Source organism: Tympanuchus pallidicinctus, unplaced genomic scaffold, assembly GCF_026119805.1.
Source record: "Tympanuchus pallidicinctus isolate F22 unplaced genomic scaffold, pur_lepc_1.0 scaffold8, whole genome shotgun sequence".
Lineage (NCBI taxonomy): Eukaryota > Metazoa > Chordata > Aves > Galliformes > Phasianidae > Tympanuchus > Tympanuchus pallidicinctus.
Genome location: NW_026294802.1, coordinates 28,687,536 through 28,710,112, shown reverse-complemented (window position 1 = coordinate 28,710,112; position 22,577 = coordinate 28,687,536). Strand labels below are relative to the sequence as shown.

The 22,577-nt window shown below is 38.8% G+C and overlaps 1 protein-coding gene across 1 annotated transcript in view; it reads left to right on the top strand.

Annotated features, from left to right (window-relative positions):
* The window catches only part of FRS2 (fibroblast growth factor receptor substrate 2), a 47,982-nt gene that overhangs the window by 17,883 nt on the left and 7,522 nt on the right, over positions 1–22,577 (top strand). The window contains exons 2-5 of the mRNA XM_052668966.1: positions 15,428–15,534; positions 16,831–16,922; positions 18,690–18,876; positions 21,560–21,718. Coding sequence (XP_052524926.1) covers positions 16,857–16,922; positions 18,690–18,876; positions 21,560–21,718 — 412 coding nt within the window. The 5' untranslated portion in view covers positions 15,428–15,534; positions 16,831–16,856. The remainder of the gene's footprint in view (positions 1–15,427; positions 15,535–16,830; positions 16,923–18,689; positions 18,877–21,559; positions 21,719–22,577) is intronic.

The window sequence follows — 22,577 nt, the reverse complement described above, 5'->3', positions numbered from 1 at the left end:
AATAGGTGTGCTTTTGGTTACATTCAGCCTGCTCCTGTTTTGTCTGCCTAGATTAGCATTGTTGCTTTGATGTGCAGAATAGATTAAGATACTAATTTATCTGGGAGTTCTTTTCACTGTGAAGTTCAGAATGATAGGTTGCTTGTTACACAAAACTGAAATTGTTGATGTTGACTTCTAGTTTTACTAAAGGGTGGTCTTAAACACAGATGTTCACAGGAATTTGGTTTCTCAATTCTCCCCAGAAATGTCCTTAAAGACAACAGAAAACTTGTGTTTTGCACTGAATCACCAGGCGAGCTTGTGATGTTAATCGCATTATAACATCTGGTTTTGCTATTTGTACTGCTCTTTTTCTGAATGAAGAGAAGAAGCAAGAACAATTAAAGATAACTACATTGAATTGATGTATTTATGGAAGCATCCAGTATTTAATAACTGTTTTGATATTATTCAGCATTATATTGTGTGTGGGTAAATTCATTGGGAAGACATGCACAGGCTGTCAATACCTGTGATACTGTTATATTGCTTGACCATTTGGGGCATTGCTTTTTTCCCCCCTTCTTAGGTCAATATGAAATCTTTGGGGTAGTTCTCACAGATCTGTTACAACGTTGGCTGTGTTTTCAGCCCCCTCCACCAGGACATTACTATGCTGGTGGGTTCAAATGAATCCTCCATCTGCCTGTTTGCTGCTTGGCTTCAGTAAAGACTGACCTTTTTGTATGAAAGCCTGGTAAGTTGGATAATTCTGTGTGTTTTGTGACTAGGTAACAAATGGATGTTTCAATCCAATTGACGACCAAAGTTCTCTGCGCCGGTTAAGCATATTTCCTGATGTGTTTCCAAAACATGCCAATATCAAAATTGGAAGCTTGCTGTGCAGCTGGGACAGATGGTGCATTGGGTTGAAATGAGTTGCACTGTTTTAATGACTATTTATTTGTTGAAGTTCTTGCTGGCTGTTTAGAGTGCAAGCCACACTGATACGGGGTCAACTTCACTTACTGTGCAATAACTGCTTTTTGAAATGTTTGTTGGGTGTGTGCTCTTCTGACCCATCTTCTCTGCTTGTATAGACTTCAGACTGTATGGGAATTGTGGGAGAGTTCTTGCCCAGATGCTCAGGTGCTGGAGTGGGCTGCCCAGGGAGGTGGTGGAGTCACTGACCCTGCAGTTCAAGGAAAATTTAGATGTTGTGTTGAGCGACATGATTTAGTGAGTACTATTGGTGGTAGGTGGATGGTTGGACTGGATGATCCAGTAGGTCTTTTCCAGCCTTGGTGATTCTATGATTCTATGGTTTTTGAGTTGTTTTTTTTTTTTGCCTTGGTGTGCAAGTAAAGCTCTAAGCGTGGCAGTGGGAAGGATTTTAATCTCGTGTGAACAAGACCTTTATATTCACAAGTTGTATTATCTCTTAGAATGCAGTTCCTATATGGCAAAGTATTTTTTGGCAGAGTGTGTCTTCAGGATGTCTTCATTTCAAGGTCATTGTCCATTTTATAATCTTGACTCTTACTCTTGTGGACTGTTTGCACTAAAGGGTTGGGGGAAAAAAAAAAGGTGGATTTGTTGCAGCCGAGTGTTGACTGTAAAGAAAGTATAGCTGCATTTCACTAGGAAGCTTTACCTAGGTCAGGTTTACTAAGAGGTCGTGTGCATCTGCATTTCCAAGTCTGTTCCCATTAGCCACAAGTTTGATATCTCTATACAACTGTGGGGTCTAAGGAGTTATGTGGAGTAGGATATCAAATAAAATCTCAGTTGAAGGATGGGATTGCATGCACAAACTCAACTGTCTGTACTGAAATTAAGGTTAAACTGCAGGGAACATAAATTGTACAGTTGTATAAATGGATAAGATTGACACACAATATATGAAAAATACACATGCCCTGTAAATGGTTGTACTTCAACAGCAACAATGTTAGAGATTTCCTGGATGTGTTTGGGCTAAGGATTAGCTGAACAAAGACAAGGGAACAAATGGGAAGCAGGCAGTCAAGCAGCGGTGCCTGGTCCTGTCATCTGAGGTGTTGTGTGGCTCCATCCAACTGGCCTTCTATGCTAAACAGTATGTAAGTGAGGTTGTGGTGATGATCATCAGCCTGCTGAGTCATAAAACCTCACCTTTGGTACCAAAGGGATGGTTGTTGCTTTCGGAGTATTTTGCAGTGGTAGTCCTGTGGCAGGAGATGAGGTGATACAGGAAAGACAAAAGAGTATAAAAATCCCAAGGTAGACCGAAAAAGGAGGAGACTGTTTTTTGGTAACCATGCTTTAGGAATCAAATTTCAACCAAGTGTCTTGTGATACTGTTACCTGACCTGTGTGCTTCTGGAAAATTTCTTCTTAACAGCATACTGAAGTTATGTGAAACTCCTTATCAAAGGTAGTAGATCAAAAATACCAGTTATGTTAATGAAATCTTCCAGTTTACCTTCAGACTTTGTAGCTTTGTTACATAGCAAATATTTTGATTTTTCTGTCCAAAGATGCTTTGCAACCACGCATGTTTATTCCCATTATTTTCACTGTTCCGTGTTTTAGGATTCTCAGTCATTTCTGTAACGTACATCAGTCTTACTTGAAATGAGGTGATATACTAAAATGTAGTTCTTGGGAGCAATATAGTGTTCAGATTTAGTTTTTGCTCTGATTGCTTTCAAAAATCCTTGAATAGTGGAGAAAGGTTTACTCTTCTGTTTTGTTTTTACTTTTCAGTGCCAGCATTTGTTCTTAGTCATACCTTGCTTAAGGCTAGAATGGAGAACCTGGTCTGACTTCATTTTCAGATAAGCTATTACATCTCACCCATTTACTCCTGAATTGAAACCAGTTAACTTTCTACCTAAATAATGTACTCCAGAAAAGTATCCAAGCTTGATTTTCGAGCTGCTCAAGAGATCAAAGCTCTACCAGTTTTCTTGTCAGTTTATTGCATACATTAATTACCATGTACTTATTGTGTGTTTAGTCATTTGGTGGTTTTTTATACTTAATGGCTTTTGAAACAGATTTCTCATTCTCAAAAGTTCTAAACAGTTATCTTCTCTTGAAGTGTAAACCATCTTTTTTTTTTCCATTTGACCAATGATTTGGGGGTGTACATATTTACTAAACTAAAACTTCTCAGTCAGAAATCTCATCTTAATCCATTTGTAATGAACTTACTCAGATACCTGGCAGCATCCCACATCTCCCTTGAGCAAAAGAAAGCACCTCAGAAATAACGTGGTAATGGTTTTTATTTTAGACTCTTGATTGGAAACACTTCCCCTGAATCTTACGTCCAGAAAACCAACAAAATACACCAAAAAAAGCTGGTTTAGGATTTTGCTTGTTGGCTTGCACATTGTTCCCGGGGCTTTCCTGAGCAGCTGAATTATCTTGTAGGGACTGAGAAGATTCTTTAACTACTTTAGGGGAGGAGGTTCAGTATCAACACTAGAACAGCAGTTTACTGTACTTAAAACAGCTATTTGTTAAGATGGGTAGTTGACTGTAAAAATGCTGGTAAGCTGGAGTAGAGAAATGTAGGGAGGGAGACCAGTGCTTTGGGTAGATAACAAGGGAGATCAGTGCTTTGGATAGATATTTTACTGCTCTGAGCTTTCAGCTCAGGAGTAACTCTAGAAGGGAGTTTGTGTATTTTCTGTGTGAATTATTTATTCTCTAAATCTACTGATTTGTAGTTGAAGTCCTCTTTTTGGAATTGTATCATACAAATTTAATTTAAAATACAAACCTAGTTCTTAGAATTGAGAAAATTATTTTTTTTCCATTCTTGTCAAGGTAAGTGCCAGCAAGCTTTATGGGCATTTTATTTAATGTTTTTTGCCAAAACATTTTACATCCTGTGTTTTCTAACAAACTGCTGCTTTGTTAGAGACCCAAGTTTTCATCCACAAAATCACGGTGCTGTAGATGTTAAAATGTGTGATTTTTTTTTTTTATTTTTTATTTTTATTTTTTTCTTTCTTTTTTTTTCTGTCATGCTTTGGATGGATTTGTAATACCCTGAAGAAGCGAGCTGGCTGTTTTAAATGGTATAAATGAAATTACCTGTCGCCTTACAGAAGGCTGCTGGGTTGGGCTGGTATCCATTTTGCTTTGCAATTAATGTTCCCTGTTAACATCATGTTAAAATGCCTGCTTAAATCGAGTTCATCCGTGTTGCTGTGCCTTTACACTGATAGCGAGGTATGATTGATAACTTAATTGCAGCGCAGAGTAACTACAAAGGTGTATCTGTGGGTGTGGTATCAGGAGCGTTTCTCTTTGTGGTGCTGTTGGTATAAACAGTGCCACCCCCTTCCTTGTGTTTGTGTGCTCATGTGGTGAGCCTGATTAGGAAGCTGGTCCACATGAGGAACAACCCAGCAAGGAAAACAATGATTATTTTTAACACAGATCAGCTATGAGTGAAATATTGGTGTGTGGGAGTGATGGGTGGCTACAGAAGTGTTTCTACAAAGTGCAGCCCTGAGACAGCTGAAACGTAGGTGGGTAAGTGGTTTCCTTATTAGTTCTTTGTTTATATTATAATTCTCAGTAGCAGCAAATGGTATTTCACTTGCATTTAGGCAGAGATGTGCACTGTTAGCTGGAAGAGGGCATGAGATGATTTATCTCTAGTCCTGTGGTGCTGACAAAGCTGTGATTGGGGTCTGGCTTGGCGCTGCAGCTGAGCTCAGAGTGCAGCTAGCTGTAGCCTTGCTCTCCCTGCACATTCCTGCCTCCCCTCTGTTTTGCCAGCTCTGTCACCAGGCCAGCAGGGAGGCAGCTCAGGAAGCTAAACTTGCTGAAACATAACTTTCCAAAAATATATTTTCAACTGGCCTTGCTCCATGAAGCGGCTTACCATGGGGGTGGATGAGAGTTAGCGTTCACCTGTGGCTGGCAGCAGACAGGAGGGCGCATAGCAGTTGCTCTGTCTTGTGTTCTCCTGTAGCCTCCTGACAGCAGGAGGTTGGCCTCCTGAGAGGTGCCCACGTGTTTCCAGGCAGCCCAGCAATCCTTCTGCTCCTTCCTGCAATGCCTGCCCGATATGCTGCCTGCGTTTGGCTGTGACTGCTCCTGCCGTGGCACCTTGCTGTGCTCCACTGCAACCAGCATGTGCTGCCTTGTGCCACTCAGACTGAAGGACGAAGCAGGAGGGATGGGGAAGTGAAATCAACTTGCAGACTTCATTTGGAGGAATGCTAGCTTAGGAGATCTGATGGTTGGCAAGGCAACTTGTCAGCTTACTTCACTGCTTCAGTTGGTGATTCCTATGGAGATCTGCAGAGAGCTCCCTGGGTGTTGTGAGTTTGTGGGTTTTTTTTCCTTTTCTTATTTGAGAGGCCTGTTTGAAGCTAAAGAATAAAAAGTGCAATAGAGGAGCTACTGCTTGTATCTTGAAATGTAATGCTGTTTGCTAAGGGATACTACCTTGCTATCCTTGAATAGTACAGCTGGCATGGAATGAGCACAACTTGTGTTGTTCACTGAATAGTATAATTTAAATTTGAAGAATTAATGCATTGTACTCTAGGAATACTCATGTTCGATGTTTTTTCCCCTTTCATATGTGCTTTCCAAAGTGGAAATTGATCAGAATGAAAATGTATGTAGTGATGGAAGGAAAATTTGGGGAGCGTTATCCCCAGGTAAAGAAAATTATGAAATTGATGCCATTTTCAAGTGATGCTGCTTTGTCATAGTTATGTCTAACAGTGGTGATAGTGCACTGACATCTTCAGCAGTGTCAGGAATTAAGCGTTTTCAAGAGAAAATGGACATTCAAAATAGCCATGTGATGCTAGCAAAATGGATAGGCAAGGAGAACCTGGCTCATGCTGGCTGTAAACCAAATCAGCTCATTTTGCTTACTCAGTGTTTGACATTTTCATGTGGTATTTTAAAGTCTATAGTCCATATTGTTACTATCTAGAAGGTGCAGAAGTGACAGTGTGAACTCACGCATAGAGATTACCACTGAATGCCTTTTTTTTGCTGCCAACTGCAGCAATAAAAATCTTTTGTGAAGGTACTGAGGGCTGCAGCATTTCAGGTCATGTTTGATGCTGCGCAGTGCTTGGAAGAATGGCCCCATAGCCATGGGGACGTGGAGGTGTGTGAGGTTTGTTGGAGGCTGAGACCAAAGACTGCTGTTCCAGTACCAGACGAGTTCAGTACAATTCTTAGGTCTTTCATTTTTCATTTCTTTTTAAATTGAATTTTTTTTTTAAACTGAGCTATGTCTCTGTTGTGAGCCTCCTCATTAGGAGAGGATTGCAGCTGTATCTTTGTATATACTTAGGAATCCCAGACCTACTCTATGTGCTGCCCCAAAAATGAGGAGCATCCGGCAGGTGGGAGCTGCCTGTAAAATAAGTCTTTATGCAGCACTAAGGAAAATGATGTGGCTCCTGTGTGAGAGCACATGCTGCAAAAATTCAGACAGCACACTTGACCTCAAAATATGCATGTGCTATCAGGACAGGAGTCCAGAAAGGCTACTTTTTCTCCTTACAAATTATCTGCTGCTTAAGGTAAAAGATGATAATTTCACTACAATATGGTGAATATATTTAATGTTCTTGATTTAAAGAATTACGGCTTTTTGTAATTGGAGGTTCCACTGCTTACAAATGTTGTGTGACAACACAGAGTAGGCAGTAGAATCTTGAAAACCTTTCACAGAATTGATTTCTAAAACACACCTAGTCAAGCTTGTTAATGGAAGGAATCTTATGGAAGGACTTGTTTAAATGAAATTAAATGCGACTTTCTTTGGTCAGGGAGGCTTTAATTTATGATGAACTCCTTCTCTTCAAAATTGGCACCTTTGCTGTACAAACAGGCACTCAAACTACAGACTTGGAACAATAAAATGCCTGTGCCTCAGTGGATTGGCCAGGATCTCCTGTGAGAGACGCAGGACAAGAAAAAAGCTGTCAAATCCTCTTGATGGTGGTCTTGGTGGTGCCGAGGTAATATTTGGATGACCTTTTATTTCCTTAGCGATTAGCAGGTCTTGTGACATGGTCGTTTCTCTCTTCAGCTTCTGTAAATCTTGAAGACAGGCAGCGATTCATTGTCTGGTTTTCCTTTTTTAAAAATTAATTTATTTTTTATATGTTTTAAATTTGTCTGTAACCTGTGTTGTGGGTGGGATAGCAGGAAAAGGACTGATACGTGCAGTGAAAGCTTGTGGGGGTCGGTGCTTCTGGCAGAGGTCTGAGAGTTCTGTACTGTGATCAGGGAGCTTGCCTTGCTGCTGGGAGCACTGCTGTGGGAGCAGTATTCTTCCTCAGTACAGGCTAAGCTTTTAATCCTCATTCTGATGTTCAGGCACTGACACTTGTACATGCACACACAAACATTCTTGTTTCCATTTGTGTTGCTTATCCATTTTATTTTTAGTGATCTTTAAAATCTGTAGAGGGTGTTCATACAAAGAGGGCAACTCAGTATGGATTCTGTGGAAAGACAATGCTGTGTCATATTAACACTGGACAGCATTTGTCTAAAGTACTGTAATACTCACCTAACAAAATAAAGCACAGTAAGGTTGCTGTGGTTCTACCAAACGAACTGTATGTATGTTCCTTTCTGTTGCAACTGTAAAGAATAAAGAAATTAAACTTGCTCTTTGGCAGATGCAATTTAATGATTACAAAAGGTTCCCTGAGGTCACGGATCTTATTTCTCATCAATTGCCAATAAAGAGTCTACCCAGTCCTTCTGATACAGAGGAGAATGTAAATAGCTGTTGTTCATCTTCCCCGTGTATACCATGAGTTGGGGCTGTAGGGAAGATGGAGTTAGATACTATTGGAATTTTTCCTTAAAGTGGGCAAAATAATGTATGAAAAGCACATGAGTGAACAGAATTAAGAAATGGGAACAATGATAAATAGAGATGACAAACTTTTTAAAAGAACACAGATTTAATGATGAGATTAAATTTTCAGTTTACTGAGAAACAAACAAAAAATCTGCTATACGACTGTAATATTGAAATAATGCCTGATTACTTGGATCCACGTGCTAGGATCTTTTTGATAGAGAAAGAGAAACCAATGGATGGGTGAAGAAGGGCATAAATTGAGAATACATACTTACGTATGTATTTACTTAGTTTTATAAAACACACTGGCATGTTCTTAGTTTTGATGATGTTTTACTACGTCTGCTTTTAATTTTGGACAGACAGACCTTGCAGGTATTTTAGTGTTATCTTTATTAGTGAATTAGAAGACTTGCGTGCAAAACGTGTCAAAAACATAAAAAAAAAAATAAAATTAACCTTTCCTGAAATGTTTGAATGAACAGTATTTCAGAGATTATAATGTTGCAAAATGTAAACTCAGTGCCACTTAATTACAGGAGTTGGCACTTTGTTGGCTTTGAAGAATTGGCAAGAGCTATGAGCCTCAAGTTTTAGAAGGCATTTGTGGTTAAATACTGGAGAGCTGACTCACTATTTCTACAGTTTCAAGCCAGGCATCTTTTTCAAGAATTAAGCTTGATTCTCCCTTCCTCATAGGGCCCATTTCTTAATTGTTCATAGAATCGTAGAATGGCTTAGATTGGAAAGGACCTTAAAGATCATCCAGTTCTAAACTCCTGCTGTGGGCTGGTTGCCACCCACCAGCTCAGGCTGCCCAGGATCCCCACCCACAGGACTTGTTTGATCAACGTGTACATAGATGTGATTTCTTTTGTCACATTTGGATGGGCCAAAATACAGTGTGCTCTAAGTCAGGAAAAGGGAATGTGGTCTCAAAGAGTTACACTAGAACTAAGTGGGCAGGTATAGGATTGGTGTTGCATAGGCAAGTGTTAGATGTTGTGTCATTAGCGTGGCGTGGTTACCTGCTGCAGTTCTCTGTGCTCTTCTCACCCAACTCTTTGAGCTGGTCTTTAATCTTCATTTTTACAACGTAACTGGGATGAATATAAATGCTTTCCTGGTGGGAGTGAGCGAGTATTTTTAAGGGATTACTGAGGAATGGTATTCCAAGAAATGTTTAACTAACTTAACAAAATGCTCAAATTCAGGTTAAAATAATCACTTTTAAGAACAGCAGATAATTTTTTTTTTTTTAATACTAATATGCAATTTCAAAATTGTACGTAGTGGCTTTTCAGGATAGTTGGCAGTTCATTGCCATGGCAGGCTCTTTAGGAACATTTTCTTAAGAAAAAAGTTCCTAATGTGCTCTTCATTTATATATTGTTATTTCTTTTAGTTCTGCGTTATTGTTTTATATAGTACCATGTAGTGCAGGGAAGGGAAGAAGGAACAGAAAAAAAAAAGTTGGTAATTAGTTTGAATCCAAATACACCAAAAAATGGCATAAAGCCTATGTGCAAAGCAGAAGCACTGAAGTTTTGAAGATCAGAAACTCTCCTATCCAAATCTGGGTGTTGAGAAAGAAAGGGGGGGGGGGGGGGGTCTGGGAAGAGGATGTCCCCTGAAAGTAGGGAGTGGGATGCTGCTAGGCCTGAGGTCTGTGAGGGACACATTGCTATAGGCAGAGTGCTGCTGGGAGAGCAGTGCTGCCCAGGGCAGGGCCCTGCTGTGGGTGTGGGCAGGTGATGCGATCCCCACCAGCTCTCCTAGCCATGCCTTCAAGGAGGGCTCTGAGGGCGGCCTGCAGGAGTGACACTTAATAAAAGTCTTGAGGTAAAACTCCACCTGTTAGCATAAATAAAATTATAAAGCAGATTCTGCAGATTCACCTCTACCATTCGTAGTTTGTTTTCCATAATTGCCTCCAGTGGCACCAAGCTCTTTCTCAGCATGTTTCTCTTCTTGGATCTCCTTCGCTGTAGTCTTTAACTCTGTTATGGTTTGTTAGTTCTGTTGTTGTTTCATCCTGCCAGTATTTCTACTAGCGAGTGCTGCTGCCTTTTCATCCTGTTACTTATGTAGCTTCAGTATTAATTTTCTTAATTATCACTGCCAGATGGATGAAGGGCAGGGATTAAGTTTGACCTTAGCTCAGTTTGCTTTACTGTTAAAATATCATCTCTTTTGAATCTCTTTCACAGCATGGGGGTGAGTCATGTTACCGTGGTCAGTTTGAGGGTCCAGAGCCAACCAGTGCATCTGGGAGAGCGGAGTGTATGGGAATGATGGCAGTGTGTGGGGAGGCAAGTTTTCTTCTACTGCTGTTAAGCACTCATATCCCTAAAAATTGTGTTTCCATGGGACCACGTTCCAGCTCTGGCACCTCTTATGTCTGTTCTGTCTCCAAACATGAAAGTGAATTAGTCAGTCTTTGCTGATGTACAGAAATCTTTTTTTTTTTCTTTTTCTTCCAAATAATTACAAAGTGAAGCCATCCATTCTGTGACCGTTGGGGGAACAAGTCTCTGGGAGCTGACCGCAGTATGTAATTACTAGTTCAAGGCAAATGCTTTATTTTGATGCTACATTTCTTATGTGCATGTGAGGTCTGGGACATGGGAGTCCCATGTTCCAGAAACCTAAGTTTTGTTTTCCAATTGAAAGAACTTGGCTTCGTGGTAGTGAATATATGGTAGCCAAAATAAATAGAAGGTCATAGCGTGGGCTATTTTAAGTTTTAAGTAGGATACCAGGATTCTTAAATCATATAGAATTTGCCACCATGGATTACATCACAACTCTAAAGGCATAGAATTTGCCACATCAGAAAGTCAGTTACGCATGAATCTGTTCTGTTACCCATTTCTGAGATGGGCAGATTTTGACTGTCAGCAGAACTCCAAAGGACTGATTGCAGTACTGTTTCAGCCTCCTTTACCTATCTGCTGGAAGGAATGAAATGATGATAGAACAATTTTTATTTTACTCAGTAGCAATTTTCCTACGTGGTAAGTTGGTTTCTGTGTTAGTCTGCCTGCTGTCTTCAGTGCCTTCCATTTTGATTTAAAAAATTGTGTAGAGAAGATAAAACAGCTTTGCTGTAGTGACTTCTGTATCCCAAGTTACTTAGAAATTGTCTGTGTAACCAGAAAAGCTCAAATTTTTACTTTCAGTTTGTACTTAATCTCTGGGATTACAGTGTCCTTGTGGAGTTCCTCCATGCTCTGCAATAGCTTCATCATTAACTCTGAGCTTGGGAAAAATTGCTTATCCTGTTGTGTCCCTAGGGATTTGTCTGTGTTTTCTTCAGGTATTTCCAGTTGTGAGAGTTGCAGGGGAAGATGTACTGGAAGGAGCTTCTGAGAGGGATAGGTTGTGTGCTATATGGCTCATCCTCGGGCAAGGAGAAAAACAAAGCATGAGTTCAGTGATGTCAGTAGCTTTCAAAGGAACAGAGTTTGTACACTTTAGGTTCTGTCAGAAGAGATTTGGGCAAATGAAGTTAGTGCAACTGTTGCCACCATTTGGGATGAACGTTTTAAATTGGATTTTAAATCACAGTGTCTCTTAAACCGTGTTTTCCTTCTTTGATGTAATTCAATCCTTGGTATTTTTTTATGAGGGACCTATAGAGATAGCCTGCTTCGAATTCCATTCCCCGCTGCTTGTAGGCCGTGCAAAAATTCACTGTTCACAGATTAAATTTGCAGAATTAAATTTAAATCTGTAAGAAAGTTTTAAAAGGAGAATTAGGGCCTTAAAAGGAAAAATGAGGGAAAGGGAGACACAAAATTTTTTGAACTTTCTGATTTGCCCAGTGGTGTCTCAGATTCCATCAGAAGAGGAGAGGCCAGCAGGGTGAGGGAGGCGATTGTACCCCTCTGCTCTGCCCTCGAGAGGCTCCAGCTGGAGCACTGCATCCAGGTCTGGGGCCTTCAGCACAGGAAGGATGTGGAGCTTTTAGGGAGGGTATAGAGAAGGCCATGAGGATGATCCAAGGGCTGGATCACCTCTCTTATGAAGACTGGTTGAAGGAACTGTGCTTGTTCAACATGGAAAAGAGAAGGCTGCGGGGAGACTTCATTGTGGCCTTCCAAGATTTAAAGGCAGCTTATAAACATGAGGGCAATCAACTTTTTATATGGGTAGGTAATGATAGGACAATGGAATGGCTTTAAACTAAAGGAAGGGAGGTTTAGATTAGATGTCAGGGGAAGTTGTTTACTGAGAAGAGTGGTGAGATGCTCAGCTGGGCACAGGCTGCCCAGAGAAGCTTATGGATGCCCGGTCCCTGGAGGTGCTCAGAGCCAGGCTGGATGGGGCCCTGGGCAATCCTGTCTAGTACTTGATCCGGCAGGGATCAAGTGGCACAGGGATTGGAACTTGGTGATCCTTTGGGTCCCTTCCAACCCAAGCCATTCTATGATTCTTTGATAAAGTTCTCCTGGTCAACTTGTTTCAGGTTCAGGTAAATCGTGGCTAATGCTTTAGGATGGTTGCAGAACACCTTTTGAGAAATGCTTTAAAAATCAGCAGGATTTGAGCTGAGAGTTTCATCTGTGCATTATAATTGAAGACAAGACAAATATGAAATGCCAGATGTGCCAGCATCAATTTGTAAGATATTGCATGTTTTAAAAATAATTAATGGTTTGAAAAATACTATTCTACGTAGTATGCTATGTGGAATTCTTTAAATGAATGAAAAAAGGTGAAATACTGATGGCATTGATCTACCCATCTCTGAATGAGTTTATGATTTTAATATCCCTCAAACTTGCAGTTGTTTCAAACTGATGTTTGATGTTGAGAGTTGATAATACTTTTATTTTTTTAATTCCATTTTTAAAGCAAGTATTTTGAATAAGAGCAGGAAATAAAAGCATAGGGGTGTTGTGTGTTCTACTTGTTGGGACCGTTCTTTCAATCTGTTTTTAATAAACAAGGTCCTTGAAAACAATGAGCGCTGATGCCTTGGGATTTAAAAAAAAATAGACATTGTCTTCCAGATTATGCAATTTAGAATGTTACAGGCAAAAAAATGATACTATAAGAGAGTTATATATAGCTCAGCTCTAATCAAAACATTACCAAATACTTCTGGAGAAGAAGGAAAAACCCTGATTGTAGTCTTTTTTTTTAAACTCTTTTTTTAACTAAAATTTTGTGGCATGAAAAAAAAACCAAAATCATGTTCATATGCTTTAGTTATGTTCTCTACTCCCTGCTTGCGGGTCTGACTGAGGGCAATATGCAGAGGATTTGGCAGTTGCGCCGGGGAGGCATGGGGTGTTCATGCAAGTGAGTTTCCAGCCAGGATACCTCTGCCTCTTCCTGCCTCTTCTGAAATATACTTTGACTGGGAGGGCTCTTCATTCCCTGACTTTTGTAAAATGTGTGCTAGGAATCAGTGCGAACAGAAAACATCCCCCAGAAGTTAATGTTTGATTCTGCCGTCGTGCTGGTAGTGCTGGCTGAGAGGCTCCCACAGAAAGCCTTAAGGTGTTTTGTGTCTAAGGATCTGCTTAGTCTGTGAGGGAAAATAGACGTGTTTTAGGTTAGTAATCCAACTAATAAATCTTACTGGAGATGTAACAGTTCCTAATTTTCACTCCTTTTAACAAGATAGGTAAGTAGATAAGTACAGTCTTCCTTTGTTTTTCCTGGCATTTCTTCCTTGCAATGCACTAATAAATGTGCTGAGAAGAAGTGAAAAATACTCTTCTGCTCCTTGCACCACTTGCACCACTGATGTTTCATGAAACTGCAGCTCCTAAGTCTGACATTGCAAACATTAACTTCAGGGTTGCAGCTATGAAAATGTCTGCTTCTCCTTGTATGCATGAATTACTGTAAATACTTTGCTATCAGGGAAAATTTAAGAAAATTCAAAATGGAATGAACAACCTTTAAATAAAATCCAGCTTGTAATTGGGAGCAACTTGTTGGAGAATTTTGTTATTGCTTTGTGTGCTTTTGTTTATTTAAAAATGACCTTTAGATCATTTAAGAATTCTTATATAATTAAAGCAGGCTAGTCTATCTTACATAGTGTAACCATGTGAAGGATTAAAAACTGCCAGAAAAATATTGGGGTGAATATTGCAAACACGTGCACTGGTGTAGTTTGCACGTGCTTGTGGTTATGTATGATTTTTGTTCTGTGAGATGCAAGAGTCCATCAGAGAGGATGAGTCGTATTTTTCTCTCGTGTTTTCTCTCCCTTCCTGCAAGTTTTAGCAAGGAATTTGCTAAACGAAAGCCTGGTAATTAGTGAAAGAGCTGAGTTTTCTGAAAATTGGGCAGAGGTGAGTGAGGTGGTCATTGTGACCCCAGCTAGCTTGGAGTTGTGCTGACCCTCTGCTAAGATGGTTTGTGTGCCAAGCCAAGAAAAATCAAACCTGGCCAGAAAATCTATGTATAACAGATTGGGTAGGACCATAATTGAAATAGTGCCTATGTGTGTTGCAGAGGGTTTGGTTTTGAATTGTTGAGCATCAAGAAGGCATATGGCTAAAGGGCAAATAAATTATATTGCTGCAAGTTACTGAAACTGGATACTTATTGGGCACAGGAGGGAACCTATATGTTACATACACAAATAGACATATCCATGAGGTTGTCCCTCTGAGCCTTTGTGACATCTTGGTCTTAATTTCAATTTAAATACAAATTGCTAATTATTCCTTTTTATTATTATTATTTAATGTGACTGCATTAAAAATGTATGCGTAATCCTGTCATCTTTTTTTATACTAAAAATGTATATTCAAAAACTATACTAGGAATGTATTTTTAAGGGGTTAGACTGAAGTAATCTGTTAGTCTAGTACTTTGCTTCTTAGAGTAGTCAATAGTATATAAATAAGTTGCTCTGAAAGTAATGACTCCTATTTATTCCAGTGGAATCTGCAACGAAGAGCATAGTAGCACTTTTAGTTAGAGCAAATTCTCAGCTACAAATCATTGTTTTTTGGGAGGCGTTACTTTTCCCTCATATATAGGGAAGGGAATAATAAGAAGGAATGTTCAGTGATCATTCCTGATGTCTTTCCAAAATCTGTAGCAACAACCAGTGAATGGAGGCAATTTGTGATTAATATCATGGAGCAAGAATCATGAGGGGTGCAGATGAAAGGGTGTTGTGTTAGCCATACATGTTGGAATTTGTATGTGTTCAGGAGATAAGCAGGAGACTTAAGCAAAGTGATCTGTGTGTGCTTCTCTGTTTGTCTGCTGTGGTTTGGTTCTGTAAGCAAGAAGCATAAGAGGAGTTTTGCTTTGTTTCTGTGCAGTAAATTGGGCAAAGGGTAGTTGGGGTCCCCAGTGTGACAGGCTGCCCTACAGACAGCGATACTGCATTACTTTCTTCCAAGACCAGATGGTACTAAAATGCTTAGGAAGTTCATAAGACATGAGAATATATCTAAGGCTCCACTTTAGAATCAGCCTAGCCATGAAGACCTCACTTGATGTAATGTTGCCAAAATAAAATGTCTGTATGTATTTTGTTAGATTATTTAGCAGCTTATCTTAAAGATGAGAAAAAATTACATTTTTTATTTGCTTTTCTAGTTCTAGGTCAAATGATTAGTTCTGTGACAAGACAGCATGACACTTTGAAGTATGACAGAAGCCCTGATGCCGCAACAGAAGCTGGGAATATTAATGGCCAAATCTAGGTGAGTGATTTTAACTCTGCTGGTTCCATGGCTGTTTCATTTCTTCCTCACTGCTGTAGTTGCCGTTTCTGCTTTGAAGCAGCATTATGGTTCTTGGTATTCTGAAGTTTTAATATTAGAATATATTGGAGAAAAAATAACAAGCTTGTGTGATTATTGATTGATTACATCTCCTTTCTTTGACCTTCTTGAGATATGGTCGGTGTACTACACATATGTTTTTATACTGTGTCTTTCTTTGCAACTCTATAGATTTTTCACCGATTACATTTACTTCTGTTTCCTGTATTATTTACTATGTTTATTAATTGGACTGTTTAAGTTTACTATTTAGTTACCTTTATGGTGATTGCAAAGAATGTCACATGATTACAACATAAGATTAAGACTGATCTATAGTGGGGTGATAGAAGAAGAAAGTTGTGAGACTTCATTCTGTGGCAGTTTTAGCATACTATTCTATGAATGTCTACTATTTGTACAAAAATTTTTTAATTTAACATCCCAAGAATATCAAATATTTATTTTTTCTTGGTTTATGCATGGTATTAGTTGAATATTTTATTGTTGTGTAGTAAACAGAGTAGACTGTATAACACAATTTAATCCAAAGAAAACTTACTAGCAACTGAAAAACAAACAACAAAAACAAGTTGTAAAATGTGTAGGGCTCTTTTTTCCTTTACTTTGGGTACTAGTTGTATCTACGTTGCTACGTGGGAAGTGTTTTAAAGTAGAAGTGCAGAATCTGAGTACAGGGCTACCGCAAGGCCTGGTGTGCCTCCACCTTCCATTGAACGGCAGCCCCCAAGGCAGGGCTGCCTGCGTGTTTGCTGCCTGTGCTTGGCAACCTGAAACACAGAGCTGGTGTGGGAGCCACTCAGCGTTGTGTTCAGCAGACTGAGCTGGGGAGTCTCAGTTAAGGGAAATTGGAAGCCAGGTGGAGAGATCTTGATTTAGGAGATGAGAACTGCAGCCATTATGTAATTGTTTTTTTTTCTCCCACCTGCTTGAAGTGCTACAATAGGAATTAAGGTGACACTCCAGTGGGTCTGCTTGGTAGTAGCCTCAGCTTCAATTACTGGTAGGGCTTCCATGGCGTATTGTAGTCGCTCCGTGAGGCCAAATCTAATTTAATTCCTATAAAAAAGTTCTAATCTTTTATTAATTATGTCTGCAAAATTCATCGTGAAAAATTGTAATTAAAGGAGCAAGTTATACTGGGTTGTTCTGTGGATGATGCTCACATAAATGATCACATTGGCTTTGGTTGTGATTTGTTGATTTTTACTTTAGAGATCACATGGTCTTCTAAAGAAGTCATGGGTAGCTGTTGTAGCTGTCCAGATAAAGAAACTGTCCCAGATAACCATCGAAACAAGTTTAAGGTAAGCACCTGATGTGGTATGCTGTGAATTATTTTGTTGCTTTCTTGAATAGGTATGTGATGGAAAACACCTAAATGAAAGTAGGCGAAGAATTAGAAGATGGGTTAAAGCATTGCAGACCTGCAGGTGTCTGTGGCTATAGGTTTATCTTGCCCCTTTGAAAATCTTTTCTTAGCAGCGGTGACAGGAATTCTGTAGACAGGCCGAGTTTCAATCTTCAGGATGGAGAAGCAGCCTCACGTTTTTGGTACAGCTCCATGCAGTTGGTAAAGCCCAGTTAAACGCTACTTCTGGGAGGTTATGGACCATGTGTATAGAGTAAGAGGCGTAACTGGGTAAGTGTATATTATAAACCTGGAAGTGGAGTCAGCAATGAAATATTATAGCACTGCAGATTTTACTTGAAGATCACTGTGAATTATATCATTTGGAGAACTTCTGTGTTTCTTAACTTAAGTAAACATCACGTGTGTGTGCTTCTATCCCTTTTATTGCTGGAATTTACAAGCTTGTGAACGCTTGTTCATGTCTTAACAACAAGAAGCTACTGAAGTCAGTGCCTTTAAGTAAACACAGCTTTGCATAGTCACAACTCAAATTTGCTTCTGTGCTCCAAACTTTATCTCCAAGTTGGCAAAGGATTGTGATGCTTCCATAGTGAAAAATGATTCATTCGTTGCCTTAGGGCAACACTGAAATGAGCTTTAAAACAATGGGAATTTCTGGAAATGTTCAATATTATCAGTACAAAAAGCTAAAGGATAAAACTTTTTTCTGTTGTCTTGGGTTTTTAAAATATATTTGACATCACTTTGTGCAACAAGTTCCTCTTTTTCTCCTTGTAGATTTTCTCAATTGTTTGTGTGGTTCTTGTTTTTGTGATTTAGCAGCGGGGTGGAGAAGATGAAAGAATGTAATTTGCAAAATGAAGAAATTTGACATGAGCCTCAGTGACAGATGAAACTATTTCTGATTCTTTTTAACTGACTAGATTTCGAGTTGAAAATGCTTCTTTAAGGAGTAAAATTAATTGATACCATGGGGATCTTTTTGTAGCCTTTTTACTGGTTAAGAAAGAATTCCGCTAAAAGCAGCACTGCGAGATAAAATACATCTGGGAAAATACACAGAGTTAGATTTCCATAAAGGAAGCAGAAGACCTCCAACTGGTGTAAGAGCAGAAGGAGTAAGCATATAAGCTCTAAACACATCGTGTTTTCACATAAGATAACCATAGAGTATGTGAATTATTTGTTGACGTTAAAATGAGACACAAAACAAACTAAGGCAGTCTGAGCACAGTGCAAGGCTCTACAGGTACGTGAAGGAAGCTTCGTCTTATAGCCTTTTCTCAGTCCTTTTCTCAGCTGTAAGTGGGGTTACATGACAAAGTAAATATATATATATATTTTTAGAGAAGAGACTTTGAAAGATTTCATTATCTGAGATATCCCTGTGTAAATACTAGAATGTGTACGTAGTGTCAGCTTAAAACTTCATTAACCTTAATTTTCCTATTTTAAATATCACCACAGATTTTGCAATGATGTTATATATTCTCACTCATGTTGCTTTTAAATATGTGTTATTTTAATTCTGGGTTGGAAAAGCAATGGAACTGGTTTGATGAGTTTTTTTTCTTAAACTTTCCCTCAAGGATCGCAAGTCGTACGATGGAACAAATAGAGCGCATTAGTGAGACATTCAGGTGATAATAGTATTGGTGCTCAGATACTTACCTAATGCTACTTAACTTCCTTTCTGTAGGTTATTAATGTGGATGATGATGGTAACGAGTTGGGTTCTGGCATAATGGAACTCACAGATACAGAACTAATTTTGTACACCCGTAAAAGGGACTCTGTAAAATGGCACTACCTCTGTCTCCGTCGCTATGGCTACGACTCAAATCTTTTCTCTTTTGAAAGTGGTAGAAGGTGTCAAACTGGACAAGGTATGTAGAACTTTCGTATAAAGAGGTTTTCAGAAATGTGTTTGATATCTGAGGACTTGTTTAATCGTTGTGTACTTGCCTGCCCTTGGACAAGGGTTATAATGGGTGTAGTTTTATATGTGGATGCAATTCCTGGAAAAAAGTGGAATGGTCATATGGTAAAATGAGGATTTGAACTGTTTGCAGTTTTTGGGCTGGAGCGCTTGGTGTTTTTGGGTTGATAGCTCTGGTCAGCTTAGGAAGTTTTCACAGGGAAATTTTCCTGCCTTTGGAGTTTGAGGGCATTTTAATGTCAGTGTTAAAGGGCAAGGAAAGTTGGGGCTGTGGAGGAATCTTTTAAGAACACAAAGTTTGCTGGATATGCCTACCTTTTTTTATTGCCTTCAGCATCACACTTTTGTCTCATCCTCTTCTTGAAACTCATATCACTTTCATTTGTATCAATGACATAAATCTCACTTTTTTTTCAAATTTTATCTGAAGACTATAAACTCCAGCTATGCTTAGTTATTTTCTGTGTGGCTTTAATCAGAAAAAAGTCAGTTTCCTTTCCGCTCTGAGATCACCCCATCTCGGCCAAGGTAGGTTTTTCTGTTGCTGTTTGTAACAGCAGTCCCTGATGGAGGAATAGCTGTATTGGCTGAAGGCTGAGCCTCACTTTGCATCTTTATATTGCGATGCAGCTCTGCGTACTTGGAATTCTCGTGTATTGATCTGTTGTGAAATTTGAGTTCTTATTTTCTTAGAGATTTTCAGCATTTAGTAGAGTCTCTGTAAATCATGTTATTTAGCAGTGGCAGAATATTTTTTAAATTCACTGTTAAGTTAGGAACAATAATGAACTTGATCCTAACCAAACTTGGTCAAACTACATTGTCAAACTACAAAGCAGAGGTAAGGGCAGACAATTATTTTACTGTATGAGTTTAGAATGCATTCTTGATTTGGCTCCTAGTGAGAAATGTTTTCAAATGTTACAAAACACTGTGCATTAAACTAAACTTTCAGACTTCTAAGGAGAAAATTGTGAACTCTGGTATGAAAAAATGCACTTAAATGGATTTTTGCATGTTTAATTCACTACTTCTTTTAAATGTATAAAATAGATACTAATGAAACTCAATTGAAAATAGTATTTTGAAAGTTCTTTTCCACAGCCTTTTACCAAGTCTGCAAGCTTTTTCGCTGACTCTACAACTCTCTTCTATGCTTCTAATTTCCTTTTCTTTTCAAGAGAAGATTAAGCAGACTTTGTGAGCAGCAACCCTTTCCTCCCTTTCTCGCCTTCCTTACATAATATTAAGTACTATGAATATTAAGAAAAAAGAAATCAGCCAGAAAATGTTCTCCCTGCTGCCATTCTGCAGTGGTGCGTTGTTCCTGAGGCCTATAGTAGCATTTGTGGGTACGGTTGCAGAACTTCGTCATCAGTTGATGAGATGACCAAAAAATGCTTCCTTTGAGAATACGCAAGAATTTTGCCCTGCCACTTTCACCAATTGTCCTAGTCAGTGTTCTTGTTGTTTGTTTCTTAGATTTTTCTTTTTTGACCTGTTAAGGTTTAAGTATCCAGTGCAAATTTTTGGAAATACAGCAAAAATGAAATATAGGCTTTAGAAGCACGTAAAAGGTAGAAGCAGCTCTACAGCTGTTGTGTTGCAAGCATGGAACTTACTCATTGCACTACCTGAATATCGGTTGTTGACAGACGTTCCTCTCAGCCCATTTGGTGTGTTCCCATTGAGGTTTGTGAGCTTCTGCCATATGGAGCATTTCTGGTACTTCTTTCGCAGTCCCGTGTCCATAAATAAATATATGGTGATAGTAGTTGCCAGCATGTTGCATTTTTGCACTAACAGAAATTGCGGTGGAGGTGGTTTTTAGTGAAGAGTGTTTTAAGATTGTGATACTCATTAAAAAAAAAAAAGAGCACCTGCAGCCACGTGTAACAAGCATGTCAACTTTAACTTCATGCTTTCAATGGAAGAATAACCCAAAGCTGCGACTTTGCTGGTGAGGGTAAGTTGGGGCGCTCCCTGCTGTTCAAAGGCAAAGCGGCACAATACACACATCAAACGCACGGTATTGCTGCTGACTTTGTGTTTGTGTCTATCCCTTTAGCCAAAACCAATTGGTTCGTTGCTGTCTGTTTCATGCAGTTTGTCCTACTAGCTTTACATTTTGATCGTCTTAAGAAACTGAACTTTTTTGCAGTGTTTAAATTCTTCTTTCCCCTCATGCAGGCATCATACAGCAATTTAATAGAAATCTGGTTTAACAAATGTGATCTTGTAGCATCACGGTAGTTTCATTTAGGTTTTTTTGTAGGCATCCTTGTTATCAACTTAAAAGAACTCTTTCTGTTTGTGTTTCTTTTTTTTTTCTTTTTTACCCCTCGTTTAGCCCTCAAAACTTAGTTTTGCTTTTAACGGAATTGATTTCTGTTCCATGTTAACTTTGGGTGCATGGGAAATGTGTTTCTCCTATCAGATAAGCACTTGAAAGGATCTCACTGTATTTGTGTGTGTTTTGCTGCAATAAAAATGTCTAAACTTTTTTTCTTCCTTAGCAGGCATTCGTGATGTGGATTCCAGTTATTTTGCTTGAAAGTTATATACATATATATAGTAAGTTATGCTTCTTTTAAAGGATTTTGATTTTTTTTTTTCTTGTGTATTTATAGGAATCTTTGCCTTTAAATGTGCCCGTGCAGAAGAGCTATTTAATATGTTGCAAGAGATAATGCAGAATAATAGTATAAATGTGGTAGAAGAACCAGTAGTAGAAAGGAATAACCATCAAACTGAGTTGGAAGCTCCAAGAACCCCTCGAACACCTACCAGTAAGTATGGTTATACTAGGAAATGACATACCTGAATATAATGTGGTATTTAGTTTTAAATTAGTGGGTTTTTCCCCTTAATTTGCATGAAATTTTAAGTAACTAAATGCTATTTTCAGCTGAGAGGTTAATTACTAGCAACACATTCTCTTGAGGCACTTGCTGAAGATTCTGTTTACAGAATTTACAGAAGTCCTGGGAGCAAAATTTCTGTAGTCAAGTTTTTTAGCTTTAAGAAACAAGCTTTGAGAATTTCATTTTTGCATTGCTTAAACATATACCTGTGCAGTTGCTCTGCTATATGTCACCATATTTTTCTTGCAGTGTTTCAGAGAGATGTTAACATTAGTCAGTGCTCCAGCCTTTTGGTTAGGGAAAAATTAATAACATTATCACATCTACAGTGGATTTGGCAACTTGCTGTGGGTGGGTGGATGGGTAGAATGAAGTCTTATCAAAACTGCTGGAGGATTTGAGGTAATCCCAGGCAGATACCAAGATGCCTGAATGTAGGAATTCAGAGAAATAGAAAGTTAAGTTAAAAAAAAAAAAAAAAAAATAAAAATCCTGTATTTATTTATTTTTAAAGTAGGCATGATTTCAATGGTAGAAAAAAAAGTTGGGTAGGGAGCTTATTGGGAAAACTGTGGTGTGTTGTACACCTTGATTTTGGTGGTTGCTTCAGATGTCTTTCCCAGTAAGTACTGGGATGTTCTACTCCTGCAGCTCCTCAGCAAATCTGCCTTGTGAATATTTAATAGTTTCATATTTTTTATTTCTTTTGAAAGTTGGAGATTAATGTATAAAATGTATTTTACTTGGATACAGTAAAATGTTCTGCTCTAATATGGTTTTGCTT